Source organism: Triturus cristatus, chromosome 10, assembly GCF_964204655.1.
Source record: "Triturus cristatus chromosome 10, aTriCri1.1, whole genome shotgun sequence".
In the NCBI taxonomy this organism is placed as follows: domain Eukaryota; kingdom Metazoa; phylum Chordata; class Amphibia; order Caudata; family Salamandridae; genus Triturus; species Triturus cristatus.
Window position 1 is genome coordinate 1089162757 of NC_140593.1, and position 26603 is coordinate 1089189359.

The 26603-nt window shown below is 45.1% G+C and overlaps 1 protein-coding gene across 1 annotated transcript in view; it reads left to right on the plus strand.

Annotated features, from left to right (window-relative positions):
• The window catches only part of LOC146796614 (interleukin-9 receptor-like), a 113300-nt gene that overhangs the window by 76049 nt on the left and 10648 nt on the right, over positions 1-26603 (plus strand). The window contains exons 4-6 of the mRNA XM_085630219.1: positions 10377-10573; positions 17638-17774; positions 17878-18058. Of these exons, the coding sequence (XP_085486345.1) occupies positions 10377-10573; positions 17638-17774; positions 17878-18058 (515 nt within the window). The remainder of the gene's footprint in view (positions 1-10376; positions 10574-17637; positions 17775-17877; positions 18059-26603) is intronic.

Below are 26603 nucleotides of genomic sequence, written 5' to 3' on the forward strand. Positions count from 1 at the left end.
CGGTCCGGATCACAATATGGGCGCTGGCGTATGCGTACGCCACAGTAGTACGGACTGTACACGCGCTTGTACGGTCCGGATCACAATATGGGCGCTGGCGTATGCGTACGCCACAGTAGTACGGACTGTACACGCGCTTGTACGGTCCGGATCACAATATGGGCGCTGGCGTATGCGTACGCCACAGTAGTACGGACTGTACACGCGCTTGTACGGTCCGGATCACAATATGGGCGCTGGCGTATGCGTACGCCACAGTAGTACGGACTGTACACGCGCTTGTACGGTCCGGATCACAATATGGGCGCTGGCGTATGCGTACGCCACAGTAGTACGGACTGTACACGCGCTTGTACGGTCCGGATCACAATATGGGCGCTGGCGTATGCGTACGCCACAGTAGTACGGACTGTACACGCGCTTGTACGGTCCGGATCACAATATGGGCGCTGGCGTATGCGTACGCCACAGTAGTACGGACTGTACACGCGCTTGTACGGTCCGGATCACAATATGGGCGCTGGCGTATGCGTACGCCACAGTAGTACGGACCGTACAAGCGCGTGTACAGTCCGTACTACTGTGGCGTACGCATACGCCAGCGCCCATATTGTGATCCGGACCGTACAAGCGCGTGTACAGTCCGTACTACTGTGGCGTACGCATACGCCAGCGCCCATATTGTGATCCGGACCGTACAAGCGCGTGTACAGTCCGTACTACTGTGGCGTACGCATACGCCAGCGCACATATTGTGATCCGGACCGTACAAGCGCGTGTACAGTCCGTACTACTGTGGCGTACGCATACGCCAGCGGCAATATTGGCCCAGGGACCCTATACACGCGCTCCGAGCGTATGTACGGTGCGTATAACAACTGTCAGTGGTGACAGGCGGCACACAGACAGGAATGGAGCGGACAGGTATTGCCAAGGGTGGACACCAATGCATTGTCTGTGCAATACCACCTGTGTGTGACACAGGTGTGTCAGGATGTGATGTGGCACTTTACCCCTGAGGTGTGGGCAAAGCACATGTACGATGAGCTGTGTACACATGTCGTGTGTGATGGTGCGCATTGTACCACACATCCCCTGCACTCCTTTGACATGTGTGCATGTCGTACACACTAGTGGAGCCATGAGTCACTTGCATGTCCCAGTCACGGACACCCGCACCTGTCCCCTGATGCCAGGTACACGGAATATTACATATGACACGTGTATGGCTGCGTTGCATGCTGCAACCATGTCATGTGTGTGGCATGTCTTTCCATGATTTTGCTGTAGGTGTGTGATTCAATGTGTCAGCAGTTGCTGCTGCCAACATGTGTCTGTGTGTCGATGGGCATGGCACACTGTTCCGCACACCAGCCCACATATGTGATTTGCCATGAGGTGTGTATGTATCCAACTACACGGAGTATCAACACAAGTACATATCCACATGCTCCCTATGTATGTTCTGTCTCGACATGTACTCCTCAAAGGCAATGTGTGTGGCCTGTCCTATTCCTATGACATGTGACCAGTGCATATCGCATCCAACTACCTGTCTGTACCATACGCATACTACCTCTGCACATGTGTGGATGTCTGTGAATCCTGTGATGCGTGTGCATGTTCACTTACACTGGCCCACAGCTAGTCTCATGCCATGTCATCGTGATCTTGCCCCCCTCCGTTAGTGGCTGTCCCTTGGTAGGAGTGTAACCTGACTGGCGTTCGTGTCCAGGAACTGTGGCACAGACCTGACTCACAACGTGGCATATGTGTATTGGCTGTGTAACATGTGCTCAGTGCATTGACGATGTTGTTGTACAGTGCTCACTCTTAGGTGTTCCTTCCATTTCACTGCAGGGCTCCGCCTCTCCCTCGACGTATGCCAGACATTGCTGCCCTGCATGAACGGGACTGTATACGCCGCTACAGATTCAGCCAACGGTTGATTGATGAGTTGACTGGCCGGCTGGAAGCACAACTCCTCCCGCGCCACAGGTATCCAAGTGCACTGACACCCAAGTTGAAGGTGATGGCAGCCCTACATTTCCTTGCCACGGGTACGTTCCAACATACCATTGCTGATGTCGGGGGCATGTCCCAGACGATGTTCAGCCGTGTTCTGCATGATTTCTTAGAGGCCATGTTGGTTCACCTGGATGAGTACATTAAATTCCCAAATCGTGAGCAGTTGACAGATGTCAAGCGTGAGTTCTATGCCCTGGGAGGGATGCCCCATGTCATTGGGTCCATAGATGGGACACATGTTGCGTTGGTACCACCACAGGCACAGGAGGTGGTGTATAGGAATCGCAAACATTATCACTCCATTAATGCCCTTGTGGTGTGTCTGTCCAACATGGTGATTTCACATGTCTGTGTTCGCTTTCCAGGATCAGCACACGATGCCTTCATCATGAGGCGTAGCAGGGTGCCAGAAATGATGCTGCAGCTGCGGAACGAGCGAGCATGTATTGTTGGTGGGTAGACTCTGGCAGTTCTGTGTTTGGCGTCATCTTCCAATCTCACTGCCTGTGCTGACACACTTCTGTCCATGATGTTTCCTTGTAGGGGACGCTGGCTATCCCAACATGCCATGGCTGATGACGCCTGTCCGCAACCCCAGCACGGCTGCCGAGCACCTCTACAACAACGCACATGGGCGGACCAGGAGAGTCATTGAGAGGACGTTTGGACTTCTGAAGAGCCGATTCCGGTGCCTCCACAAGACCGGCGGAGCACTCCCATATGCCCCGGTGAAGGTGTGCAAGATCATCATCGTCTGCTGCATGCTGCACAACATGGCAGTGGAGGAAGCTGTTCCACTCATACTGGATCAAGATGACCAGGACCATCCACCCGTGGAGGATGAAGGGCTTGGTGACGGGGCAAGTGATGTGGAGGAGGAGGAGGCTGTGGAGGACATGCGGAGTCGGCTCATACGCAACTTCTTTGCTTAGTGGTGAGTTCCAGTGTCTGAGTGTGCACGCATTGGGCCGTGTGTGGCATGTGTTGCAATGTGTGTGTCCATCTGCATGTCTGCCAAGTGAGTCAGTGGTGTGTATTGAAGTGTCACTCAAGTGATGGCGCAATGGAAGGATGTTGTCTGAGGGTCATCATTGTCACCTGTCATGTTAACAACATGATACGTGTTAAGTACATGCTTGCGGATGTGCTCCTTTGTGCTGAATCCTTGTGTGTCTCTCTTCCACAGGTCCATGTGCATGCTGTCTGCTGGTGGCATTGTTGTGCTCCTGCTACTCCTCATGAACACAGCGACATGTGCTGATTCAGCGTCACATGCACGGGCAAGTGTTGAAATCTCCTCAGGGTAAGGGATGCCTCACGTCGTTTTGGGTGTGTGAATTGTTTGTAGTCTGTGTGCACTTCTCCGGTTCATGTGTGTTCCATTTGCATACATGGTGATCCTACATGGGGAACATGACATGGGGCAGGCTTCACCTGGAGCCATGCTCAGACTTGGTGACTGTCATGTGGCAGGGGATTGGGGATTGTGATGAGGCCATCATTGTGTGTAACACTGGCCTCGGAAACATACAGGTTGCACCGGGTTGACATGGTGTGTGATTGCCCCATCAGGGCCTCAATGGTGTATAGCGGCCTCTCCGTGGCAGCAGGGGGTGTTTAGCTGTTATCCGTCACTTGTGTGCCAGGTCAATGGGATGCCAGCATCTGTGTTGCAATGGGGGGTGCCAGTGTTGCTCCCACATGTACATCCACATGACCTGTGTATGTGTTGACAGAGTATCATTGTCATTCCAACACACATGACTAATAAATTTGTCCCTCTGTCTCCAAGGTGCCTCTTCCCTGTCAATGGTGCCCTGTTGCCACTGTGCGTGCCGCAGGTCTGGCATAGTTTTCATAGGTGGTGCATATGTGTCTATGTGTAGAGTGACAAGATGCTAGGGGTTTGTCAGGGAGTGGGAACTGTATTATGCACAAGATGCACAGTTCCATCCACCTCAAGGCAAGAGAGACCATCCCCCAGGGAAACTACAACATCTGTGTAGAATCCTACCCTGCAGTCTACGGACATGTGCCTCACGACTCCCATGGTACTTGTCCATATCCGGAGTGCATCTGCACAGCTCTGCTACTGCGTCGGGCAACCAGGCCACATCAACGTCCTAACGGGATGGGGGGAATGTTTCACAGCCAGCTGCAGGATGACCTTCTAGATCCACGCCCACACTCATGATGCAGCCCACAACCCCAACACAACCATGTGGCACAGTGATCCTAAACTGCATTCTGGCATCTCCATGCATCCAACCTTGGCCTAGCCACCATTCTCAACATCCGCCTGACGCAAGCATGCTGCACATTGTAGGGACACATGTCTAGACATACCTGGGAGCGGCAAGCCAGGTCACTCCACATGATCCCTGACCTCTGCGCATGACTGTTGCTCCCCTGAATGTGTCTGTAGCCACAGTTGTGCGGGAACCACTCAGCTGGTTGGGCCCAGCACAGGTGAGTTTGGTACTCCATGTCTGTATCAGATGAGACATTGGGACCCATGTGTGTCCTGGGCAAGACTGCGACCCCACGGTTTGGATGGTTGGAGTTAATTCTGAGATCAGGCATGCTTTGACTGTACGACACACACATGTATTGTAATAATGTAGAATCACGGCATCATCTTGTAAGTGTGATTAATTTATTTGTGGTGGGGTACGGGTTTGTGGGGATGACAAGAGGTGCACAGCGGGAGTGTAGAATCCAAAGTTCACTGGGGGAGTTGGTATCCTTGTCGTAGCAAAATGTCAGAGTCCATGCCACAGTCTTCGTCAACATAGGTCAGACAGTGACCAGCAAGTCCATGTGGCAGACAATGTCATGTGCTGCTATTGGGCCAGAGGGCCAGGTGCCAGGCCAGGTGACCTGGGAGATGGTGATGTTCTGCTGACTCTCACAGTCTTTTTCGTGGACGACCCACCTTCCTGCGGGGACCCTCGGAAGCAGTCCGTGACGATGTCTGTGACGCTCCGTCGGATGAATCCTCCTCCTCCTGATCCCTCCCTGTGTCTGGTAATGGCCTTCGCCTGGTGCCACAGGGAGGGTTGCCCATGTTGTCGGCAATCCGACGGAGTACACCGGTCATTTGGGTTTGCACCGCCACGAGCTCAGCCTGTCTATCCTCCATCCTTCCTTGGTGTTGCAGTTGACAGGCATGTTGCTGGGACTGCAGGGTCTTCATCTCCTGGAGGGTCCCCTTGATGTCATTGAGGGTGGACGCAATCTGGTCCATGCCCCTGGTGTCACGCCGGTATGTATCCAGGATGTTGCTGACCTGGGACACTACCGGGTCCTGAGCTGCCTGGTCAGGTTCGCGCCTCCGCCGTCCTCCACTCCCGCCACCCCTGCCCACGTGCACCTGGCCTGCCGTTGTGGGTGCATCGGGTCTCCGGGACCCCTGAGGGATGGCATCTGCGTTGCCGCCTGCCTCCTCCTGGGTGCCCGGAGGACCGTGTCCCTCCTGGGCAGACTGGCTGGGTGGTCGTGTGCGGGCAGGGCTCCTGGACGTCTCCTGGGATGTGGCAGGAATGGGGGTGGTGGTTGGCACAGTTGTACCTGACGCAGGTGCTGCAGGTGGTTGGACACCAGAGGGGCCAGGTTGGTCTGGGTCATCCACGGAGTGGTGAGAGTCATCGCTGGCGGTGGGGTCATCATCCCGCGGAGCCTGGTCCTGTGTGACTTCCCCCCCAGTGTTGGGGGGTGTTCGTCGACGTTGACCTGTGTGTGAGAGAGACAATGTTGACAGTGTCACATGTGGCATCCATGTTGCATGCATTTCTGATTTGGCACTCTTCCTCTGGGTAGTTGGATCTGTCCTGCATTCCTCTCACAGTGCACTTGTGCATGGCTATGTCCCTTGGCCACAGCTGTCAGGGCTTTACGCATGTGTGAGACACAATCTTAGTTGATGCATCTATTTGGGTACACAGTCAGCAGTGTGGTGTGCGGGCGTAGCGAGCCATGCAGAGGCGCCTTACGTGTTGCACTGTACCTGGCCAAATGGTGTTTTGGCAAGGCAATTTGATGTTGCAGGTAGGGGACTGAAGCATTTGTGACAGGGTTCTTACCGACACGGTGGGTGGGTATACTGGGTGTGTGGTTAGGTCTGTGCCTGCAGCACGGATGGACTCGTGCACAGATTGACACATGGACCGGTCTTCATCTACGGAAGGGGGGGTTGAGGCACTGCCAGACCTGGTCTGCATGCACACAGTCCACCGGCTGACGAGTGGACATGGCCACACCACCCAAGGGTGATTTAGTCTCCCTGTGTCTCCCTTCCTCCCTCCCTCTGTCACCCTCCTCCCTCCCTCTGTCGGTCTCCCTCTGTCACCCTACTCCCTCCCTCTGTCTGTCTCCCTGTGTCCCCCCTCTGTCTCCTTCCCTCTCATTCCCCCTCTCCCTCCCTCTCTTTGTCACTCTCTGTCACCTCAGGCCAGCTTCCTGGGCACACACAGTTAGCCGGTCTTTGAATGGCCATTGGCTTGTTCATGTGAGTTAGTCCCTGTTCTCCGGGCACCCATTGGGCAGTGTGTCTGAGTGTAGGCTGCTGCTGTGGCGGTGTGTGCTGAGACTCTATCAGAGCGATGCATCTTCATTGTCTGCTGTTATGTGCAAATTGTGCCTTCAGACCCATGGCATCCTGCATGGCAGCCATCATTTGCAGGCAAGACAGTACTGTGTGGGTACACACAGTTTGTATGGCTGTGCCCTGGGCCATATGGGCTGAGGGCATTGTTGTGTGCTTGTGAGTTGCTCAATGTTAGTTTTGCTGCCCCCACTCCCAGCATCGACCACATCCTGTGTTGTGTTGGTGTATTGTGTGGCCTGTGACTTGGCATGGCCCTGATTGATGCATGGGGCATGGAGGTGCCAGTGGCATGTGTGTGTTTGTGGAGTGTTGTTGTGTCCGGTGGTGGCTTGGGGGGGGTGGCATGCATGATTGATTGTGTATGGCATCCCCCCCATGTGAGGTGAGTTGTTTGTGTACTCACCAGGGTCTGGGAGTCCTGGCAGTCCGTGTAGTCCCTCCACCGCCAGCGTGGACATCACCTTCTCCTCCCAGGGATGGTATTGTACCGGTCTGGGGGGCGGCCCTCCTCCAGTGATGTTCCCCTGGTTGTGATTGTCAGTCATCTTCCTCTTGACCGTCCTCCGCAGATCGTACCACCTGGATTGGCACTCGTGCCTGGTCCTTCTGGTTGTCCCAACAGCATTCACAGAATCGACGATCCTCTGCCACATGGCGGTTTTTTCGGATATGCTGGTCTGTCTGACCAATGTCCCAAAGAGCTGTGGCTCGACTCTGAGGATTTCGTCGACAAGGATCTCCAGCTCCTCCTTTGTGAACTTTGGATTCTTGGTGGTGGACATGGCGTGGGGTGTGGTTGTGGGGGTGTGGGTGTGGATGGCTGTGGGTGTGTGGGTGTGGTAGTGGAGGTGTGTGTGTGAATGTGATGAGGGGGTGTTTGTGTAGGTGGTTGTGTGAAGGTATGCAAGTGTGAGGTTCAAGTATGGTGGTGTGGGTCGTCTGTGGGCTCTGGCAGCAGTGGGTCTGTTGCAAAGGCTCATGGTTTGTGTGTGTGGTCCATTTTTATTGGTCCATTTGTGGGTGTGGCTGTGTTTGAAATTTGTGTGGGTGTGTTATGAGGAGTGATTGAGTTTTGGGCCTCTGTTTGGCAGTTTGGCAGTTGCAGGTGAGTGTATGTGATGTTTGTGGGGTTGTTGGGCCTGTTTGGTGGTGTGGGGAAACTCTACTTGACTCTCCTTGTGTAAATATGGTTTGTCCGGGTTCAGTACGTGTTTTTTTGGCGTCAGTACGGTCCGTACATGCACTGGTGGGGGTGCGGTCCGTACATTCCCTGGTGGGGTGGTGGTTCGGTGCGTACATACACGGCTGGGGTGGGGGTTTGGTGCGTACATACACGGCTGGTGGTTCGGTGCGTACATACACGGCTGGGGGGGGTTCGGGGGCGTACATACACGGCTGGTGGTTCGGTGCGTACATACACGGCTGGGGGGGGTTCGGGGGCGTACATACACGGCTGGTGGTTCGGTGCGTACATACACGGCTGGTGGTTCGGTGCGTACATACACGGCTGGGGGGGGGTTCGGGGGCGTACATACACGGCTGGTGGTTCGGTGCGTACATACACGGCTGGGGGGGGGGTTCGGGGGCGTACATACATGGGTGGGTGTTTGGTGCGTACATACACGGCTGGTGGTTCGGTGCGTACATACACGGCTGGGGTGGGGGTTTGGTGCGTACATACACGGCTGGTGGTTCGGTGCGTACATACACGGCTGGGGGGGGTTCGGGGGCGTACATACACGGCTGGTGGTTCGGTGCGTACATACACGGCTGGTGGTTCGGTGCGTACATACACGGCTGGGGGGGGGTTCGGGGGCGTACATACACGGGTGGGTGTTTGGTGCGTACATACACGGCTGGTGGTTCGGTGCGTACATACACGGCTGGGGGGGGGTTCGGGGGCGTACATACACGGGTGGGTGTTTGGTGCGTACATACACGGCTGGTGGTTCGGTGCGTACATACACGGCTGGGGGGGGGTTCGGGGGCGTACATACACGGCTGGTGGTTCGGTGCGTACATACACGGCTGGGGGGGGGGTTCGGGGGCGTACATACATGGGTGGGTGTTTGGTGCGTACATACACGGCTGGTGGTTCGGTGCGTACATACACGGCTGGGGTGGGTGTTTGGTGCGTACATACACGGCTGGTGGTTCGGTGCGTACATACACGGCTGGGGGGGGGTTCGGGGGCGTACATACACGGCTGGTGGTTCGGTGCGTACATACACGGCTGGGGGGGGGTTCGGGGGCGTACATACACGGGTGGGTGTTTGGTGCGTACATACACGGCTGGTGGTTCGGTGCGTACATACACGGCTGGGGTGGGGGTTTGGTGCGTACATACACGGCTGGTGGTTCGGTGCGTACATACACGGCTGGGGGGGGGTTCGGGGGCGTACATACACGGCTGGTGGTTCGGTGCGTACATACACGGCTGGGGGGGGGTTCGGGGGCGTACATACACGGGTGGGTGTTTGGTGCGTACATACACGGCTGGTGGTTCGGTCCGTACATACACGGCTGGGGGGGGTTCGGGGGCGTACATACACGGCTGGTGGTTCGGTGCGTACATACAGGGCTGGGGGGGGGGTTTGGTGCGTACATACACGGCTGGTGGTTCGGTGCGTACATACACGGGTGGGGGTTCGGGGCGTACATACGCGGGCGGGGGGTGGTGGGGTGTTCGGCGCGTATGCGGGCACATGTCTCCATGGTTGCTATGGGAGTTCGGTTCGGACGGTGTTTTTTGCGTACGGTTGTGAAATGGGGAGGACGGGAGGGATCGTACTTGCGCAGTCGGACTTTATTTTTCCGCACGGTGGGTTTCTCGCCCGGGGACGTGTCGGTGACTTTTCCCGACCCGAGGACGTGTGGGGAAATCTTCCCAATGCGATTCGTATGGACTTTTTTCCGTTCGAATCGTACTTGGCAGTTTGTACGCTACTTTGACGATTCGGACGGAAAAAAATCCGGATACGAGTCGGACGGGGAATTTTTTTACCGGATCGGAATTGGCACCATAGTCTTTCAAGTAATAAGGAACACGAGTGACTCTCGTGCTACCTCTAATATCTTGAGCTGAAGATGGAACCTCCAAACTGTCCTCTCTTTCCGGAAACAAAACATCTGAATTATTGCTCACATTAGACTGCTCATAAAAAACATTATCTTGTGCAACAACATAGTCATTAGTGCTCATATTACTTTGGCCAATAGAGCGAGATCAAGACCCTCATTTTTGTCTTTAGGATTTTTAATCTAAAGGGACCTCTTTATCTTAGGTGCCTATTTAAGTTGTCCTTTCAGGCTTGCTCACTGTGTTCCAACAACCTCAAATTGTTTCAATCTCCCCAGGTTTTTAAGTCTAGAAGAAATGGCCGTTCTTTTGCCTACTTGATAGCCGGACTGTGGAATGCCTTTTCTCTGGCCTTGAGAAGCTGTCCTTCTGAAATGGTTTCCTGAAAAGGTCTTAAAACGCTTCTCTTTAATTCTGCTCTAATCATCTCCTAACTCTGTTCTCGTATTCGGACTATGTGGCGATCCTTTTTGCTAGCACCGGGATACCTTGTTAGGTAGCTGAACACTTTAGAAATTTGTTGTATTGTATTGTATTTTTAAGATGCCCTTACTTTTCAATTAAAGAGCATTGAAATTTATATTTATATGTGATATTAAACTTTCATGCTAAAAACAAGTTGCAGTTCATTGGCATCACTATCTTTGTATTTTACCATTTTAGCAACTTCCCAGATGAAGAATATGAATGCACCTTTATCCCAAAGGAAGATCAGGAAAATGGGTATCACTGTTCAATAACAGTGCAAGACGAATTTGGACAAAATGATAAATATGCCATTTCACTGCAGACACCTGTTACTGGGTCCAAAAACAAATCCTCTACTGTGTTAACGTCACCATTTGTGCCCTCTAAGAAAAGTAAGTATTATGTCAACATCATTAATTAGAAGTACTTAATAAATATTCTGACAGATAAACACAGTCCCAACAAATATAATTGTCATCCTGTGGTTTCCTTTTGGCCTGTATGTAATCAAGGAGATTCTTCTTCTTCTATAGTTCCAAAAGAATATTTTTTGTGGTTCCAAAGAAGAAGTCCCTTATATATTAGTAAAAGGATTAAAGGACCCCAACCTCCACCACACTGTAACATAGTAAAAATATTTACTGCACCCTTTCAAGCCAATACAACACCAAGGAAACTATAAAATAGTAGAGGGGTAAAATGTAATATTCCCACTCCAGTCAGTGCAACAGTAGGGAAAGTGTTGAATTGCTGAGGAGTAAAAATTACTATTCCCACTCCAATGAGTGCAACAGTAGGGAAAGTGTTGGATTGCAGAGGGGTACAAATTACTATTCCCACTTCAGTGAGTGCAACAGTAGGGAAAGTGTTGGATAGCGGACAGATAAAATTGACTATTCTCACTCCAGTGAGTGCAACAGTATGGAAAGTGATGAATAGCGGAGGGGTAAAAGTTACTCCAGTCAGTGCAACAATAGGGAAGTGTTGGATTGCAGAGGGGTAAACATTACTATTCCCACTCCAGTCAGTTCAAAATTATAAAACAAACAAAATAAAACTATTTAAAAAGTAAATAAAAAAATATAAATATGTTAGAAATTAAAATACAAAAATATTTAATATTACAAATTTAAAAATAAACATATTATAATGTTAAATACATATCACAAATACCTACAAATATTATATTAAATACAATAAAAAAATATTCAAACATATAAATATTTTTATTTAGAAATTATTTATTAACCAAAACATTAATTATTACATACATTTATTTTATTTACTTCCTACCCAATAACACCACACAACCCACATCAAAATTAATAAATAAATGTACTTACATAATTGACATAATTAATTATCAATTAAACAAATAGTATTAATCAAAAGACAAATGAAAACACATAAAAATAATTACCTTCCCATCCTTTCTCCCTATAATCCCCACAACCCACACCTAAAATTAAACTGTAAAAAAATTAATTACATAATTAAAGTGTATTTATTTTCAATTAAATATCTAATAGTATTTACCATTTAATTATAAAGTAAGTAAAAATAATTTACTCCCCACCCTTTACCCCTATAAACCCAAAACCGATACAAAAAACAAATTAAACAACTACCCTAATTAATTATCAATTAATTAATTAATATTAATTATCAACTATTAATTAAAAATAAATTACTTCCTACAGTTTACCCCTATAAGTCCCACAACCTGCACCTAAAATTAATTACACAATTTCCGTATTTAATTGTTAATACATTATTTAATATTAATTAACAAATAATTATTAATTAAAAATAAATAACTTCCCACCTTTTACCTTTATAAACCCTCAACCCACTCCCAAAAAACTATATAATTAAACAATTAACACAATTAATTATCAATTAACAACCGATTAATAATTCAATAAAAATAAATTACTTCCCACCTTAACACTATAAAATCTCAATTAAAAAAATATGAATAAATAGAAAATAATTAATACTTTATTATAATTAAATTACTTCCCACCCTATTCCCCTATAGACCCACAACCTGCTATGGAACTAAAAAACACAAAATGTAATAAAAATAAAAATAACAACTACTAAAAATGTAACAGATAAATATTAAAAAACATTAACAATACTTATACAAAAAAAGACATCACATACATTTGAAAAACATACTAAAATACATAACACTAATTAAAAAACTGATATTTTAAACAACTATATTTTTAAAAATGATATTAATGACTTCAATATTTTTTAAATCGATATTTCTTACCTTAAATTCGATATTCTTGACCATGATATTCTTGCTGTTGATATTTCTGTGTCACGATATTTACAACTTGATATTTGTGTAAGTTGACATTTCCAACTCAATATTTTATCTGAATACCAGATTTTTTACATTCTCATCTGTAGTCATCTTCTATGACACTACCATCAAAGAAGCCATTTAACTACAGGATCAGACCACCTAGTGCATGCTGCAGCACAAAATTAGCTACACTCTAAGAATTCGATGACACCCTCTTCTTCAACTACTAAAATGACCTCCTATCTCCTGAACCTGCCCTCTCTTTGTGCTGTCTACTACATAGTCAACCACCAAGAATGTATCAATACGCTGGACACACTGTTGGCCTGATTGACTCCAGTAATAGTAGTATTTACTTACTACATGATGAAATTCAGAAACCTTTGCCAGAACATCTCCTTCTCGACAATCTTTTCTGTATGGACATCTCTGCCACGTGTGTGGAAACCTCTGAACATGTAGGCATATGTTTTGGAGCAAATGTGGAGTGGAAATACTGAATTAATTACTATAAAATGATTCAGTTTAATGGGAATTAAAGGAGGGGTAGGGAGGTATATGATAATAAAAACATGCTTACAACAGAGTAAGACAATTGCTATACATAAAATACATTTCTAATTCTACTATAGCTCGAATAGAAACAAAACAAGCCCAAACCTACCACAGCCTGGCCTTAGAGTAAGTCAACCACCACACATGGCCAATCACTGGTACAACAACACACTTGCACAGAAAACAAAGAAAGCAACAAATAATATTAGGGAAAAATAGTTCAATTAAAGTAATGTTTTTTATGGCTTGGTCATTTGTCTTGTTTATAAAATGTATCAATGTAATTTACGTACAGTATAAATATTAATAAAAATGTTTATAATCAATCTTTCATTTAAAAAATATTACAACAAGGCTACCAACAAGGCTACAACAAGGCTACCAACACAGAGAGCACAGCTCTTAATGAAAGGGTGGAGGGAATGAAGTCTCAGGAATCAAATATCTATCTACTGTTGAAGCCATTACAACACCAACTAATCACGTGCAGGCTGAGCACTGAAATGAATTCACACAAATTACGTTTTTGTGTTCACTATGTCAGTGAATGTCTTTGTAGCTTTGGTGCTCAGTTTGATGAAAAATTAAGGAGGAGAGAGAGGGGAGTTTAAAGGCAAAGAATCTTCATCTTTGGCATAACCAGAGAAGCAGTGGTTGCTAGATGGCACTTGTCACCGGCAGTAATGTTTGATATCCCTGCTTAATTTCAGTCAATTGTCCTACGGGGAGCAGACTGGAATTTGGAAGCAGGACTTATTTTTCATCATCAGATTTTGACTCTAAAAAAAGAGAGAGAAAGGCAGTAAAGGTGAAGGAAGGAGGAAGGAGGAAGGAGGAAAGAGAAAGACAGATAAACAGTGACATAAATAAAGCAGAGGTGAAAAACAACCTGCAAAAAGAATGAGATAACAGGGCTGGGAGTGGAGTCTGGGACATGAAAGAGGCATGAGGTGGCCTTAAGATTACACAGCCTATGTATTCAACAACCCGTGACTTCAGCAGGCATTAGAAAAACTATGGGCCGCGGTACGCATTCTTTCACAAATTAAGCACTGCTTGACACGATTAAAGACTGAGAGCAAAAGATTGATTCACATATGGATCACTCACAGGCCCTCTCTGCTTGTGTCTAAATACTCGTTGTACTCCATTTCACAGCCTCTTGGTCTTTCCAGAGGAACAATTCTGAAAATGTAGGCATGGCACAAGCAAGTCAATCCAGATACTTGCAGCATGCAGTGAGCTGTATCACCAGCAAAGTTAACCAGTTTATTGCAATGGCACAGTCACTGGAGGAAAGGCAAAAGGTAGCACAGGAATTCTATACCTTTGCCCACTTCTCTTATGTATTAGGTGCCATCGACTGTACCCACAGGGCACTCCAGCCACCTCACCACAGGGAGCACCTTTTCTGCAACAAATACAGATGGCATTCCATCAACTTGCAAGCTGTCTATGATGCTAAAAGCTGCTACACGGATGTGAGTGCCGCCTGTAATGGATAGCTATATATTTCATTAGTGTCCTCTTGCATGTCAGTTGTTTACTTGGGATTTAGGCGACATATGGTTCATAGGTAAGTTAAAACATCTTACAATGGCGTTGCATGTGCATTTGGGAGATGGCATCTTAAACATGCGCACTCATTACTCAGAGCAACACAGTAGACACACATTAACCTAACTAACAGTCACTGCATGCCTATGTAGATGATAGAGTACATTTGGAATAAAACTACATAAGAAATTTCCCATGTCTCAGTTGAAACGAGGTTGTGCTCTCTCTCTCCATTTCCTTAAACCTGTCTCACATCCAACCCCACAGCCTTAACTGAGGTACAATAGTGTTCTCACAAGCATACACATGCCATTTTTGTGTGCGCTTTTGTTGTTCTTCAGTCGCCTTTTAGATGTCTTGACCATACTGGGCTTTTTTCCCAGAAGTTGTGTCCGAGGCAGTAGTAACATGCTGCATGTTGCACAACATTGAATGCAACCGGCTTATATATAGAGATCACCGCTGCACTACGGCCTCCTCAATGTTCCTGGTGTGGGACACAGAACAGAGGTCAGGATCTGCAGGTGCATGATCAAAAAGTTGCTTCATTTCTCACCGGTTCGGATGCTGCATTATTATGGTTGGACACTGTCTTCTCAGTTATGAATTCTGATATATTATAGTGTCCCACATATCATCCTGAGCCAATACAATCACAATATGATACTGTCATAATAAAACATGCTATGCTCTATTTATTAATTCACTCACACTTCACTTTCATACTCATTCTATCATATTTATATATTTACACTAAACTAAAATAATTCACATAATTCAGACAAGTATGTATACAGATTTACTTAAACCTTTATAGTAAGCAAACTGCTAGAAAACCACGTCAATAAACATCTGTCCAGTATTTTGGAAACTCATGACATTCTCCACCCCACCCAGATAGGCTTCAATCGGGTTGTAGCACAGAGACCGCACTGCTGGCAGCGTCTGAGGAACTCTGCTCAATCTTAGACCAAGGTGGCTCAGCTGCAATGATAATGTTAGATCTCAGTGCGGCCGTTGCATCCCAACCTCATCCAGAGGTTGAAGGAATTGGGAATCTCTAGGGGCGCCATCAAGTGGCTGGAAGCCTTCCTGAGAAGCAGGAGTTTCCAGGTGTGTGAAGGCTCACTGTCTTCTAAAGTCCATCCTCTACAGTGCAGAGTCCCACAAGGCTTGTCATTGAGCCCTACACTTTTAAACCTATATGTACTTCCCCTTGCAGAAATCTTAAGGTTACATGGTCTTGCCTTAGTGTCCTATGTAGATGACACACAAATCATCATGGCCCTAACACCCGATGTCAGCCGTTCCTCCACTCAACTTAATTCATGCCTTAAGGAGGTTACATACCGGATGTCTGTGAGCAGACATTGGCCCAACTAGCGCTGCTGATGACAGTATCATCACGACTAACCATCATACCCATACAAGTGTGACAATTCAGACTTTAAATATACATTCAAAATGACTAATACATGCCACCCAAGATATTCTTATTGCTTGGGTGGCAGTTATTACTGATTTTAATGTATATTTAATTATTAAACACCTGTTGTTGTGTCTCTCACAAAATTAAACAAACAGAACCACCATGTGGCAGCTGTTATTAGAGCTGATATTGACAAGAAAGTGCCATTGCTGAGCACCGGAAACCACCGGGTCAAATTAAGCACTGTACAGCAAGCATTGTCGTATCCAATAAGTCTGCCCCTTTATACACTGGTGTGCTTGTTAATGTTTTTATTATCTATTGCATGCATATGCCACAAGATTTAAAAACACAAACATGCAGCCACTCAAAATGTGACCACCATATGCTTGCAGTAAAACATTTTAAATTTAAAAAAAAAACAATGCTTTTATTTTACTAATGAAGAAGTATTTCAGAAGTGCAAAGCATTTTATTATTATTATTTGTGATGGAGGCAAGAATAAATCAACACCTAACCAAGCACTCAAATTGGAAGCTGCTAAATTGTGACCAAATCCCATAAACACTGATTAACTGCAACTTTAGAAAGGAGACGGAAAATAAATTGCCATCTAACTTGACACCCATGGTACAGGCTGAAATACATAGTTGGCACTTAAAGTTAATTTACAAAATAGATGAATAAATTAAAACACAGTTTGACCCAGATTTGTCATATAAGAGAAAGCAACTATTTTAGGTGGTTGTGAACAATGGTCACATGGTCACTTAAAGTGAATGGAACCAATTGGTAAAGTGGGATGGCGCTTACCCCATGCAATATGCCTTGGTGAGTGGAATCAAAATATGAATTACAACTAAACAGACCAATGGATGAAGTGCACTGACCAATACCCATCTATATATTTATATTGTGTATGAATTGTTTTGAAAAACAATATTCTGACGAAATAGCTAAAGCTGTCTCAAAGCCCAGATCTAACAATTGAAAGTAAATGGACCTTTAAAAAGGTGTTTAAATATTTCTAATAGGGCTCCTTTTCATTTGTCATTTTGGTATAAGTGGCACCTAGTATGTTGATTGAAGGCATTTTTGGCCTATTAGATAACAGCCCTCTTTGCCTTTGTTCACTTTTACAAGAAGAGTTATTTAAATTTAGTTAGTATATGAGACAAGGCTGCAATGTCTGTCCATTTCTTGTTGGTCTTTATTCTGCTATAGTGAAAAGCATGTGCTCTAGCAGGTTACTGACAACTGTTTCCACTGAGAGTAAATAATTGAATGGGCAAGAAAGGACTGGACTATCTTCCAAATTCAAGTGGGGGGCTTCAATGGCACTTGCAAAGCTGCACAGACAAAGAGAGTGACAGAGAGCTGCAAATCCTACTGCATATGATGTAACCCTTTGGCCAGGCCTTCCATTGACCTCTACGCCATTCAGTCAGCCTTACTAACAATGCAAGCCTGCTCATTCGCGCCCCACAGTAATACCATTTGTGCAATCCCTATCCTTTTCATTGTGAATGCAAATGTTTAAAAAATGCATCAAGTTTATGAATATACTAAGCATAACGTGTATATTTTGCAGTTAAGTATGATCCGCCCTTCAATCTTTCGAGTAGCTTCAGCAACAATCAACTTGTAGTTGGGTGGAGCGTAGCTTCAAGGCGCACGAAACACATGCGGTATGAGATACAGTACAAGGAGCAGGCTGCTCCCTGGGAGGTGGGTATGCTCGCCTTATCTGAGCCTGTGGTTCTTTTTCCAAGCTCTTGCATCTCATCTCTACTGGTTATAGAGCTATCCTGCTGTTCTTCTGCCCCCACAGAGATCTAAGTACAAGAACCCCAGCAGCGCCCTCCAGCATTTAGAAATGGAGGCATCAGAGCTGGAAGAAGATGTGGTTTATATGCTGCGCATCCGTTGCAAGACCTCTGCGAAATATTCTTACTATGAGAGCCATTGGAGTGATTGGAGCTCTTACCTCATTTTTCAGAAGCCCTTAAATGGTAAGTAACTTCACTGTAACTTTTGTTACAGAGTATATTATACCAGCCGGAGCAAACAGCAAGGTGATGGATGGAATGCTTGAATTAATCTCAGCTACTGGCAATTGGTCGGGCTACGTTCTAGCTCATTGCTTTCACTCACCATGCCACTCTAGACGAAGGCCTGCCTCACGCAAATCAGTCCTGACTCTACTCTTCATAGACACAGTCCATCCCGAACTACCAAGCAAGGCACCTTCCGTAAGGGAACCACAAGCAGCTCCAGTTGTGGCCTCTTTGGGCCTCGTCAGTGAGCTATATCGTGAGCACTATGGTACCTGGGAACACTTGCCACACTGAAGGCATCAACCGCAAGATCGTTTTGATGGGTTGGAATGCTACCAATAGCGATTACCACTGGCTTGGACTATTTGCAAGCATTCCTCCCATCACTTTTTGTGAATATGATATTTCACAGCATTCACAACTCCTGAAGTACAAGTGTGTGGAGAAGAAGACCACAACTTTTAAGTGATATAGTCTTCTGCTATTGCAATCCTGAAGGGCCCCCACAAACCTGCCAACTCACACGGTGCTGCCGTGTGACACACGATATCGGCTCCCATCACATGGTCTCCCGGTGAGGAGCCGATATAACATGGTGGCAGGGAAAATGAGCTGTAAACCACTGTAAATAGTGGCTTTCCTGCTCATTTTCCATGACTTTAAACTGCGGACGTCCATTAGGGAGTATGAAAATACACCAGGACATCCGCACCAGCCTCAGCAAGCTTTTTTTTGTTTTTGGAGAAGGGTGTTTGGGGGCGGGGTGGATTCAAAAGTACTTCTTGGCACGAGGCCCCGCTCGTTCAAGGTCCCACCCCCTCCTCGCACAGTGAGATTGTTTTCTAAGTTGGCGTGTATGGCCCCCAGCTTTCCCACCCTCATGCATGAAAACTTTGTGGGGCAATCTCTGTGCCTTCTATATTTACGTTGTTCTTTTGCCTCCCTCTCAGTATCAACAATTTAGGACGTTCTGAAAGAGTTAAAAACTGTGTGGAGACCGACTTCCAGTCACTCCTTTGTCATGAAACCTGAAGAGGACAAAGGGACACATGTAACTGGACCATAAGGCTATCGGAAATAGACTTTCTTAAAGAATGTTTCAGAGCAGGCGATAGTACTCCAACAGTCCGAAAGAAACAACCCAGATATGAAAAAAAATCATGAGCCTGAATACGGAAAAGTCGCCTTCTGAACACAAAAACGGGAGACATACATTCATCATTGGTGTAGAGTGCAAACAGTGAATACAGGAGTCATCAGAGAACTGTGCATAGTTTAAAAAACACAAATAGTTTACACATAAAAAGTGAATACTCTATAGCAGTGATCATACCTTTATTTGAGCTAAAGTATAATGCTGCTACAGATATTAGCATAAGATTGAGGACCTCAAACGACCCTTACTCAAGGATAAATTAATGTAATCAACAAGTCTGCAGGTTCTATCTCCAAGAGATGGATGCAAGTCTTCCTTGTTTCTTCCTGGAGCAACACAGCGTTTAAAAGTTTCTTTTTTTCTCAGATTAACAACTAAAAAAGGCATAGAATAGCAACTCAGAAACAATCAGCAATCCCTCAGTCAAAACATTAATTGCACATTTACTATAACCACATGTTCAACCTCCTCCGAATAAATTAGGCGGTATCCACAAGGCTGCGACAATCGCGCATCCTCTAAGAGGGCTGGTCATTCCACAAGAATTATTACTTAAGAAATAAGGCTTCTATTGTGTTACCTACAGCATGAGTTGCTCTTTTCAATTCATCATAAGGTTCAAATAACACTAACAAAACCACGTCGACATGCGACATTCGTATTTAAGTATTTAATGGGTTGAAAAATGTTCTTGTTTCCAAAGGTGGGTGTTGTAATTTTTAACACGTGTTATTTTCTTGGTTAGACAAAAATGGCGACTATGTGTATCCTATTTTACATTTTTTAAAACAAACCTCGTTGTTATTCATTTTATTGTGAAATGTTTTTCTGCAATCTGTTCTTCAACACACCACTGAATACAGTTCTAAATGTAGTTCCGAGCTTAAATTTGATGTCTAGGGCAAACTAATCTTAACTTCTTTAGGACCTAAGGGGAAGGACGCCATATTGAGAGACCTCATACTGCAACACAAAAAGATGGTTTGTCAAAGGAGTTATTGTCGTTACATTGTACTTGTTTAGCCCATAATAAAGTAGAATCTGAAGAACATACATTCATCCAGAGCTTAAGACTAAGGGGCTCATTACGATGGCGGGCGGACCTGAGTCCGCCCACCATCGTTGCGATGTTTGGGACCACCCACCAGACATGCGGCGGTCCCACCACTGCAATTAGGATGAGCCAGTCATATTGGCGGGCACATCCAGGGCATTTAACATTGCGGACGGTGCTGCTGGCTGCAGCACCGTACGCAAGGTTAAAATGTGATGCTGTGCATTTCCACCCCCTAGTGCAGCAACACCCCCCCACACAAGGGGGGCCCTCAACGGTCCCCCAAACCCAATCCCTGCCAGCCCGATGCCGATGGTAAGGCCTTTCATTACCCACATCCTAAATTGGTGGATGGTGCCTGCTAGGCACCACCATCATTTTAGGCACCCTGCACCGTCCGCCAGGCAATCGGTACGATTGCCTTTGGCTGTAAAGTGGTGGAAGTACTTTGCGTCCACCGTAGTACCCACTGCCAACATAATTGGCCGGAGGGTAATTCACAGTGTGATGGCGGAAGGACCACCACCGCCGGGCCGGCGGTGGCGGGCCTTCCGCCATCCTAATAGGACCCTAAGACATTAGGCGCAAACAGCCAAGATGATACTGAACTTAAGAAGGAAGTAATTCGTGCAGCTATGATTGTTGACCAACAAAACTTTTCAGAATTTGTTTTACATTTCTTAGCAAATTATTTGATTTGAAGAGGCACACTATAGCAATGCACAACTATTTATGTTCCTAAACAAAGTGCAAGCCATACATCAACTATAGTCCCAACAATCATCATTATTAAAATATCATAGGTCAAGAAATATCAGTTTACCAACACTGAAGGTTTCCAAAACACGAGGTTCCAACCCAAATTGGGGTATTGGAGAAAAGCAAAGTTCAATTGACACAACCACCAGTCAAACATTAAATAAGAACCCTTATATCCTATTCTCCACAAAAATAATACCTCAAAAGCAAAACGCCCTTGGTATATGTGCTGTGAGAAATTGGGTTGTTGGTTGATAGGGGTGTAAGATTCCACAAAGCTTATTTTCTTGTAAGGTGATTTATTGGGTTCAGCATGGCAAAGTACATCTCTTCAGCTGTGGCTCCAGATGCAACTGCAGCCCAGCTGGAATCTACAACAGAAGCTCTATACAGAACATGGAACACATAATGAAAATAAACAGAGCGCATGCCGTGCAAGGCAAAACATGAGCTAAAATTTGTTAAAGTGATAGTTACATAAAATGAGTATAGAATGCAACAAATCCCCTTCATTAAGTAAAGAGGCAGGGGATGTGTTGCATGGTGTATTATTTTGTAACGTGTGTTTTCTCTTTATTTTATTTTTTAAACAAAATTTCAAGCTTCCATTTTTCTTTTGTAAAGTCTTTTCTTAAATTTATATCAGCAAGCCATTGGGACTGCTCTTGCTTTTTCACCCTTTTTGTGTAGAATCAGTTATTGTCACACTTAAAAATATTCAATATAAGAAATCTGTCGAATATTTAGGACATACCTGTTCGGGTGATGGGGTAGTTCCTAAAAAATCAAATGTAGATGCCATATTGAACGCACCAGCACTGAACAACAAAGATCAATTATTAAATGTTGCTGGCATGTGTGAGTATTATAGCAAATTGTAGAGAATTTTGCCACTAAGATGGAGCCTTGAATGAATTTATTAAGACAGAATACGCCTTATGTGTGGACTAGTGAACAACAAAAAGCTTTTGAGGATATCAAATTAGAGATGCTCCAACATTGAAGCCATTTTGTATGAGGAAAGAATGTATCATCACGGTTGATGCACGTTTATACAGGAAAGGCGGAGTGTTATCACAAAAAAGTGGCAAAGAGGAGTGGAATGTGGCGTTTGCATCAAGAACACTCAATGATAGTGAGCTAAAGTACGCTGTAATTGAGAGAGAATTACTCGCATGTGTTTGGGCTAATGAACATTACCGGTTGTACGTCTGGGGCAGCAAATTCACCTTAAGAACTGATCATAAACCATTAGTTAACAGTCTCTCTTTTGGTGGAGGATGGAATTCCACAGCAAGGATTGCTAGGCTAGCATCTAGGCTCCAAGAATACAATTTTATAACAGAGTACGTTCCCGGAAAGAAAAATGTAACAGCAGATTTTTTATCAAGGTTACCGTGTGTTCACAATGAAGTGAATGTGGTCAAGGAGTCTGATTTTGTGGTTAACATTAATGACATCGTCCCAGTGCAGATCAATGATATTACTGAAAGTATGTGGGAAGAGTGTGTGTGCAATGATAATGATTGGGAAGACATAAAAAAAATTGTAACAGAAGGATGGCCAAGAAAACATGAAATCAGACCTGAGTTGTTAAAATTATGCAACGTAGCAGAATAACTGGAGTTTGAAGGTGACTTACTTTTTAAAGGTAGCAAATGTGTACCTCCAAAAGGAATGCAAAATGTTATTCTTAGAATTGCACACAAGACACATCCAGGGATCCCATCCTCGTCGCCATTGTGATTGGGTTCAGCACGGCAAAGTACATCTCTCCAGCTGTGGCTCCAGATGCAACTGCAGCCCAGCTGGAATCTACAACAGAAGCTCTATACAGAACATGGAACACATAATGAAAATAAACAGAGTGCATGCCATGCAAGGCAAAACATGAGCTAACATTTGTTAAAGTGATAGTTACATAAAATGAGTATCGAATGCAACACGGGGTGAAACCCTACTCCAGCAACAGCCACAATCCCTGTGAGGGTGAACCACAAAAAGTCATCAAAGTAAACAGCGCTTATCCATCTGGTAGCTTGGCACAAAAGCAATCATGCTTAAGTTAGAAACAATATGTAAAGTATTTATGCAGCACTTAAACAGTAATAAAGCTAAGACACAACACAGGAAAAAAACACAATAATTTAGAAAAATACAGGAAAATTCAGTAAATTATTTGACACCAAAATGACAAAAAACAATCAGTAGAAACTGAGTTATCAATTTTTAAATTTTGAACTGCAAAATAGCACCTTAAACATCCAAACTCCAACTGTGGACATCTTGTCGCACAAGAGCAGGCAAAGTCGAAAGCTATGACCGACAGAGATGAAGCGCAGTTCAGATCCACGTGGTGGATAGGGCCCGGTCTCCGCTTATCTTCGGACTTAGAAGAAATTTTATTAAAAAATGTCTTGAGAAAGTTGAGCGGGTAATGCAGCTGTCAGTGTTTGAGGAGGTGGCATTGTCATCTGGGAGAGTCTGGACGAAGTCGTGGTGAAGATCTCTATGGTCGGACTTGGGACCTGACTACGATTTTGGTGGTCCTACAGCAGACAGTGCAACGCGTCATCTGCTGTAGGACTACCAGAGCAGTGGAGCTGCCGCCCACATGATTAGTAGTTGATTCCCGGTCTGGCAGGAGGTGCTGTGGTGGTCTGACAGCAGCAGACTGGCAGGCTCATAGAAGAGCCTAACATGCAGACCGCCACTGTCAGAGCGCCGACTGCACCTTCCTGCACGGTGGCATATATGCCACACCGTGCAGGAATTGGGTGGGCAAACCCAGGGGGGCCCTCTTAGTTACCTCTCTGAGCTTACTGCCATGGAAAGGGTGGTAGCTTGGCAACTTGAATATGCTCGGCAGTGCCGCTGCGGCACTGCCAGAATATTAGTGCCTCAGACTGTCACGCCATGGGATCCTGGATCCCAGCGAACCTGGCAGTTCTGTGGTGGTCCGACCTCCACACTCATAATGCGGAGCATGAGGCCACAGTGTGGCGGTGGTCGGGCTGCCTTACTCATAATTAGGCTCTTAGCCTCCTTTATGGAAGTTGAAAATCTTCAGGGGGCGAAGTTGCAGGCTGTAGCTGGCAAGGAGTCCAAGAGGCTGGAAACCTCTTCTGTGAGGTGCCACTGAACAGTATTTGCTGGTGCTGAGAAGAATGTAGCGGGTACTACAGGGAAGTCAAGTTATCCGGCGATGGACCTTGGGTGGATCGGCAAGCAGGTAGGTCACGGTCTCACCTTGATTTTCTGGGCGCCTTAAGGGTGAAAAATTTTGAAGTGCTACATTTTAAATTTAGGCTATCAGGACACCTTTAGTACCACTTCCACGGATCCATGACTGGAGGACCACCACTTGGAGGGTCAGGATTCACTCAGGCCGGGTCAAGGTGTGGGTTCAAGATGGCTGGTGCATTTTCTGTCCCTAAGGTTCTGATCAGGAGGTCAGCCAACTAGCCCTTGGAATCACTCTGGAAGTCCTGGGATTAAGCAGAGAAGCAGACCTCCAGCAGCAGGGCAGTCCTCCGAGGGCACAGGGCAGGCTTCAGGAAGCAGAGCAGTCCTCTTGGTGCATCAGAGGCAGTCCTCTGAAGTACACGGCAGGCCACAGGCAGCAAAGCAGCCCTCTGCGAGTCCTCGACAGGTCCAGAAGTGAACTGAAGAATGGATGTGATGGTTCTCAGTATATACCTGGGACAGTCTGTTTGTTCACATGAAAAAAGGTAAATGGGATTGTCCCTTTTTTTCTTGTGTGTCATTGTGCAGAACAATAAAGAAAAAGTTAGCTTTTTCTACTCTGAGTGCCACCATTTGGTAGATTCTGCTATACCTGCCATCTCAAACTCTGAAATGCTGCAGCACCTGAGGAGATTCTGTCTCCTTGTGCAAGTCACCACAATGCAAAGGAGTATATTTGCCATTTTTTTTAAGAGTGACCATGTCTTGTACCTAGAGATTTCATGTAATGACGCTTGTTGTAGCATGATCGGCAACTCTCATAGAAGTTGTCACTGTACATTTGAAAACTCGCATGCAAGGTTCATCTGTAAAGGGTCATTCATATCGCTCTCTATTGGCATGGGTTTCCCATGGTTATAGTTCAGTATGGTAAAAACGTCAGGTAACAACCTCCTTTACACGTAAAAAAAGGTCCTGCCTTCCAAGGTCTTCCACTGATCAACTTCATCTGATATTGCAAATAAAACATTTCCACATCTTCTTGTTTCCCCAATTGTTTTTACAACTGTTGTGCGTGCCCTGATTCTTTCGAGTTGTCGAACAGAACATCGACCATGAAAACATAAAGGTACAAAAATATCAACATTACTCGCTTGTAATGTAAGTACAAAAATATCGACTATCAAAATATTGTGGTCCAAAATATCGACATCATGCTGGTAAGTATATATATTTAATTGTAGTTAACATTATTATAATTGAAAAAATATATTTTTTTGGTGCAAAAATAAATAACTATAAAATCATTCATTTTTTAAGTAAAAAAATATATTCTTAAAAAAAGGCAATATTAAATTATACGTTACAATACATTTATTACACAAATCAGTGTTATTCTTTACAATATAATATTATGCGTTTGTATTAAAAAATGAACATTCATATTTATAAATAAATTAGAAATATAAAATAACATAATTTAAATGTATTAAACATTCTAAATTGTTTTTGAAGATATATAACAAAAAACTGTAAAAGAAACAATAGAACAAACAGAAAGAAAATAAATTAAAAATACATACTTCTTAATTAAATATGCTCTAAATGCCTAATAAAATTGAGTAACATTTACTAACCTTACAACAGTTAAAAACCATTAAAACTGATCAAAACAATTCTACACTATTCTAACTACAATCCTACAAACATTAGGGAAAATGCATATATTTTGGAGAGGGGTGTCAGGCTCCAAATCCAATCACATATACTAGGGAAAGCGCATATATTGCGGGGTCAGATTTACAATTCTAACGGCAGTCTTACAAACATTGGAGAAACTACGTATATTTGTGGGGTCGGGTTTAGTATTCTAACTCTAATCCAACAAACACTGGGGAACATGAATACATGGGGAAGGGGTTTGAGTGTACTATTCTAATTTCAATCTATCAAACACTAGGTAAAGTGCATACATTGGTGGGGGTGCAGATGTACTATTCTGTACTATAACTCGACTAAAGAAAGCATTATTGAAGGTTCATACATTCTGAGGTCAGGTTTACAATTATAGATCCAATCTAACAAACATTGGGGACATTGCATAGATTTCAAAGGTGATCTGAGTCATGTTTACTATTCTAACTCAAGATTAACAGACATTAAAGAACGTGCATATATTGGGCATGCAGATTCACTATTCTAACACCAATCCAACAACTATTGGGGAAGGTGGATACATTGAAGAGTCAGACTTACTGTTCCAAATCCAATTTAACATATATTGAGGAAAGTGGATACATTAGGAATTAGATTTACTATTCTAAGTCAATTCCAACAAGCAGCAT